Below are 6,042 nucleotides of genomic sequence, written 5' to 3'. Positions count from 1 at the left end.
AAGCCCAGAACTTCGAACTTAAATCTGGGCTGATTCATCTTCTTCCCACTTTCAGAGGATTGGAAAATGAAGACCCACATAAATTCCTCAAGGAATTTCATGTGGTTTGTTCAGGAATGAAGCCTCATGTTGTCACAGAAGACCAGATAAAGTTAAGGGCATTCCCCTTTTCGCTTCAAGATTCTGCAAGAGAATGGTTGTATGAACTCCCATCAGGTTCCATCACCACTTGGACAGAACTCGCAAAGCTGTTTTTAGAGAAATACTTTCTAGAAACGCGAGTCTCCAGTCTTAGAAGAGAAATCCTTGGTATCAAACAAGGAAAAAGAGAAGCCCTACATACCTACTGGGAGAGGTTCAAAAAGTTGTTGGTCCATTGCCCTCAACATGGAATTAGTGATTACCAACTCTATAACTGTTTATGTGAAGGTCTAACACCCATGGAAAGACGGCTTATAAATGCTTCCAGTGGTGGTTCTTTGGGTGATATGACACCAACTGAAATCAGAGAGCTGATCGAAAAGTTGGCAATCGAGTCTAAACATTCTGGAAATGAAGATGAATGGTATCCAGATCAGGCAAGAGGGGTCAAGGAAGTCAGCAATGTTCATCTAGAAGCTCAGATATCTGAGCTCACGAAAGCAGTGTTGTTGTTGACTAAAGAAAAAGCTGTTGCGAAGAAACCATGTGGCATATGCTTGAAGACGGACCATCCAGCTGATATGTGTCCAATTTTGCAAGAGGATGTTGCTCCAGTTAAAGCTGTTGGGGGCTACCAACAGAATTTTCAAAATAATTATCAGCAGAAACAACAATTTCAGCCTCCACCCGGATTTCAGCAGCAGTGAAATTTTCAGCAGCCGGGCTTTCAGCAAAACTTTCAGCAGCAAAATTTCCAGAATCAGAATTACCAGAATCAGAACACCCATCAACAACCCAGTAGTTCCAGCATGGCCTTAGAAGATATAGTGAAGAGTCTTGCCACGAGCACCCAAGCATTCCAGACCGAAACTAGACCCAATATCAAGAATCTGGACCAACAGGTGTCTCAACTTGCCACTTCTGTGGGTCGTCTGGAGTCTCAAGGAAAGTTACCAGGGCATACTGAAAACAATCCAAAGCATAATGTGAGTGCTATTTTCTTGAGAAGCGGGAAGACATATGAAGGCCCGAGCTCATCTGAACCAGAAAACAAAGAAGCTGAAGAGTTTGAAGAGGTGTTGGTTGAAGAAGAATCGGAAAAGCTGGAAGAAAAAGAAACTCCAACACTACCCAAGCCAATTCTAAAGGAGTACAAGCCACTACCTCCATTCCCATCAAGACTGAAGAGCATAAAACACGAGCGTGCAGATGAGGACATCATGGACATTTTTCGCAAAGTAGAGGTAAACATCCCGTTACTTGATGTTATAAAACACATTCCTTGTTATGCTAAGTTTTTAAAAGAATTGTGTGTTTCAAAGAAAAAATTGAAATCTAATGAAACAATTAAAGCTGGTGAAAATATTTCTTTAATTTTAAAAAAAGGTTTGCCTCCAAAGTACAAGGATCCGGGGATTTTCTCAGTTCCTTGTAAATTGGGGAAACTTTATTTTCCAAAAGCCATGCTTGATTTAGGAGCTTCAGTTAATGACCTTCCCTATTCTATTTTTGAAAAATTAAAAATGGGATCTTTGCAAAAGACCGAGACCATCATCCAGTTGGCGGATCATTCAACAGTACACCCAAAAGGTGTACTTGAGGATGTCCTTGTCCAAGTCGGTGGGCTTATTTTTCCCGCTGATTTTTCTATTTTGGAAATGGGAAACTTGGACACTTCAGATTCAAACTCTATTATTTTGGGAATACCTTTTATGAAAACTGCAAAAACAAAAATTGATGTTTTTGCTGGTACACTTTCAATGGAGTTTGATGAGGAAGTTGTGAACTTTAAAATTAATAATGATGATTTTCCTTCTGAAAATATTTCTATCAATTATATGGGCACCAGCAGTCCTTTGTTAGAGGATTGCTGCCAGTGTTCTAATGTCTTTGTGCAAGAAAAATTTTTAGACAGGAATTCATCTGATAGTATATCCAAGGAGCTGGCAGAAGATAAGCTTGGGGAGGTGGAAGAAGTTGAGATGACATTTGCTACGGAAGAAGAATCAAATAAAAATCTGAAAAGGAAAATGTTTTTGGACAAAGAAGAGGTGAGAGATGTGATTTCAGATATGAATCTGAAACGAAAAGAATTTGAAGAGAATAATTTTGGGAAGAAGTCTGAAAGTAATTTGAAAGATATATTTGAAGACAATCTGGATTCTTTTCAGTCTGTTGAGCAAGTTCTAGATCCACCAATATTGCCATATTTGAAGGGATCTGGAGTTACAAGAAAAACAGTTGAGCTTCAAAGAAGTCCCAACCACACCAGTTAATAATCTGGTTGGGCAAAGTCGAGCCAACGACTTTAAAAAAGGGCGGCTTTCCGGGAGGCAACCCGATGATTAGTTTTTAGTTTTTATGCTTTCAATAAAGAGATGGTCGCAGTTCCAAGCAAGCTTGGGGAAATCAGAGGATCTTCAAAGTCGCTGAAATTCGGATTTTTCGCCACATTGTCGTCAAAATCAGAATTTCTACGAACATATCAGGTACATTCATTCCTAGCTGTACATTTTTGTTTTTATTTGCTTTATTGAGCTGTTAATTCCTCTCTAAGCATTGAGGACAATGCATCATTTTATGTTTGGGGGAGGGGGTTTGTGTAAAAATTTGCATTTTTTGTTAAAAATTTTAATTTTTTTTTTCAGTTTTTCATTTAAAATTTTTCAAATTTTATTTTTCTTTTTGCATTTTATTTTCTACATTGCATTTAAAAAATCAAATACCCAAAAATATTTTTATTTCTAGTTTTTTTTTTTCTGCATTCCAAAAAAAATGAAGTATACATGAGATGAGGATTTCTTTTTACACTCGATAGCTCTGTTAAGATGAAGTGTGATAGTTACCGAAAATGACAGTCTCATTGCAATTAATAATAAGTATTATCTTTTGAAGTGCTTTAAATGTTTTCAATATGAACCAACATAAGAGTCAGACAATTTTTACAATGGAAGTGTGGGATGGAAAAACGAATAGTGTTTTGAAAATAATTTCCTTGAATGCCTTAAAAAGAACCTAGATTGGATAACCCTTATCATTCCTTGAAGTACTGAACCCTATAGTTTCTACGCCTTTTGAGGTTGGGAGGGAACTCTTGTTATACCCACAAAATAGTTATCATTTTTGAAGTATTGAAGATATGGTGGGCCTCAAAGTAAAATCCGTGCCTGATCTATATATATGTTACAAATGGTACATCAAGACTTGAAGAAATCTACAATTCAAAGTCAAAACCAAATCAAGTTCAAGTCGAAATCAAGAAGCAAACAAGTTAAATTTGAAGAGTTGATGAAGACAAAGAAGATGTGTGGTATAATGATATTGATCCCTCGATAGTGGAATCATAGGGGTAAGCTTGGATTTTCTGTCCATAATGGAGCTTACCGCGTTTACTGGACGAGTTCGGAAAAAAATGAGGGGTTGGTCAAGCTAAGTTTTTATAAACGAATTTTCGTGAGATTATTTTTAAAAATACACTGTTTTCACAAATTTAATTCGGCGTAAAAATTATTTGCTCGAGCTTGGTTTAACTCATTAAATATGAAATATGAATCATTAATATAAGATATTGAGATTGTTGTCTAGGTAGTGATTTCATTGGAGCTTCCTCGTTGTGAAATCTGATCATGTGAACAAAAAAAAAGTGAAGTGTTTTGATAAAGTTTGAAATTTTAGTTTCCTTAATCTTGTTTTAGTTTTCATTTTAAGTTCTTTTTAGGTTATCTATATTTTTCCATTTGTTTATAATGTTTTATCTTCTTCTTACTTGAGGGCAAGTAAGGTTTAAGCTTGGGGAGATTTATTAGATGTCATCTTATGCATCTTATAGGGTAGTTTTTGTTATCATTTAGGATCATATTTTGTACATTTGCATGTCATTTAGATAAATAATGTTCAGCTCATGTACTTCGTTGGAATTCCCGTACTGCTCATGTTTTATTGTCAATTTCAGATAGTTCGAGTGGAGCAGTGCTTTGGGATCAGTTGGATGCGCGTTTGGAGCTTAAAATGGATCTTGAAACTTATGGAGTATGTTGTGGAATGTTTGGATGATGCTTTGGTCAAGAAACATTCAATTGAATTGATCACACGAAGATAGAATATGCAATATCAAAGTTAAAGGATGTTGCTGGCAGCTTTGACCCCCTGTCAGTATTTTGACCATATCTTGAGAACCGTAACTCCGATTGACGCGATTCAAAATTATCTGAAAAGTAGACGAAATTTCGGACATCATAGGCATAAACTGCGATCGAAGGTTGTCTCCTTGCGATCGCAGGTGACCTTTTTGCGATCGCAAGTTTGGTCGCAGGTTACCTTCGAGGTTCTTTTGTGCCCAAAATTCATCCGGAAGTGAAATCTCAAAATCTGCGATCGCAAGTTGTCTCCTTGCGATCGCAGTTTGGCCAAAAAGTGTCAAAATAGCATCCTACTTCATTAAAACGGCATCAGATGTGTTTATTTCAAAACCTGCAATCGCAGGTTGTGTACATGCGATCGCAGGTGCGCCGTTTTTGCTGTTGGACGTATAAAAAGACCCTGATAGCCTTGTATTAACCTAAGTTGACAATTCTAGAGGTTCCAGACGACAAAAATACGATTTTTGAGGTGTTCCTTCTCCGATTTCATCAATTTCTGAAGATCTGAAGACTGTGGATCATCTCCTACGTTTAGTTTAGTAAGATTAGTTGTTTGATGTCTTTATTTAGTTGTTTTATCAGATTTTAGCCATGTCTGGCTAAACCCTAGTTTTCAGTTCTGCAAAGACAAGTACTTTTCATGTGATTGATCATTAGATTTGGTTTTTGATTTGTGTTTCTATCTAGATTCTTCAGTTTTGTTCTTAATGAATGTTTGATTTGAATTCTTGTTAGTCTGATCACCTAGCTAGGGTTTTATCATTCCAGTTAATCAGTTATAGAATCCATAATTGTTCTTGTAAACTGGTAAAAGTAACAAGTATTAGATTGGTTCCATTTTGGGATTTAACTCTGGTATAAACTGTGAAAATCATATCGTTACGCTTCCGAGCCTGTGAGAAGTATTGGGTATTGCTAGGAATTTTACATAGAACTTAATGCAACTTTTCTGATCTTAATTAAGAGCTTATTTGATTAGACAGTAAAAAGTTAGGGTTAATTAAAGAGCTTGTTTTGATTAACTAAATAAGGTAAAAGTGGAATTACTAGAGCTTGTTAGTTTTTCTCAGTACCAGCTTAGATAGAACGCATCTCAAATAACCAAGTCAATGTTGTTGCATGATTAGGAAAGTCAAAGCAGAGCTGAAACCATTTTTATTATTGATTTTTGTTTACTTTATTATCACTGCATTTCTAGTTATTAGTTTTAATAAAAAAGAACCCCCCTTTTATATTCTATTTCTTGACTAGATGTGCCTGATGCAAAAAGGCATTGACCATTAGGCTGTGTCCCTGAGGATTCGACCCTGCTTCCCTGTGCTATATTTTTAGTGCAACCAGCAGTGATAACTTATTTGCTTAATATGTGCGCGACAGCGTGTTAACAAATATATAAGGGCATAATGGTCAATTTAGGTCGGCGCGGGATAAAATCTGAAGGAAAAAAAACAGACTACATGGATGGTTCGAGTTTAAAAAAACGACTTAGGAACCAATTACACATATTACCCAAAATACATGGACCATTTATGTAATTTACTTTTATGTATAATAATTTTTTTCCATCCCTATCAGTCATCCAAACCCAAATACGATGATGAAATGTAATGGCTTATTTTATCACTCTTTAAGTGTATTAATATGGTAGAGACAGGAAAACGGGAAATGAAGGCAATGCGCAAACACAAAGTAACTTAACCCAATTTCTTAACTGGTTTAGTGAAATACAATTATAAAGTTATGGTAAACTTATGCTAAAAGT

The 6,042-nt window shown here is 36.1% G+C and overlaps 1 protein-coding gene and 1 non-coding gene across 2 annotated transcripts; one reads left to right on the top strand and one right to left on the bottom strand.

Moving 5' to 3' along the window:
• Window positions 1-287: 287 nt before the first annotated feature.
• Window positions 288-394, bottom strand: LOC128131467 (small nucleolar RNA R71). The gene has a single exon (XR_008229385.1). It is a non-coding gene; the product is annotated as a small nucleolar RNA R71 (small nucleolar RNA).
• Window positions 395-950: 556 nt separating this feature from the next.
• LOC111919861 (uncharacterized) lies at window positions 951-2,417 on the top strand. Its single transcript, XM_023915422.1, has one exon. It carries the CDS (start codon window positions 951-953, stop codon window positions 2,415-2,417), a length of 1,467 nt encoding a protein of 488 aa, XP_023771190.1.
• Window positions 2,418-6,042: the final 3,625 nt, after the last annotated feature.

The sequence above is a fragment of the Lactuca sativa genome, chromosome 1, assembly GCF_002870075.4.
Source record: "Lactuca sativa cultivar Salinas chromosome 1, Lsat_Salinas_v11, whole genome shotgun sequence".
NCBI classification, from domain to species: Eukaryota; Viridiplantae; Streptophyta; class Magnoliopsida; order Asterales; family Asteraceae; genus Lactuca; species Lactuca sativa.
This window is presented reverse-complemented; position numbering and strand designations above follow the sequence as displayed.

Coding starts and splice junctions, on each gene's coding strand:
- LOC111919861 (XM_023915422.1), top strand. CDS start 951: ATGGCCTTAGAAGATATAGTGAAGAGTCTTGCCACGAGCACCCAAGCA.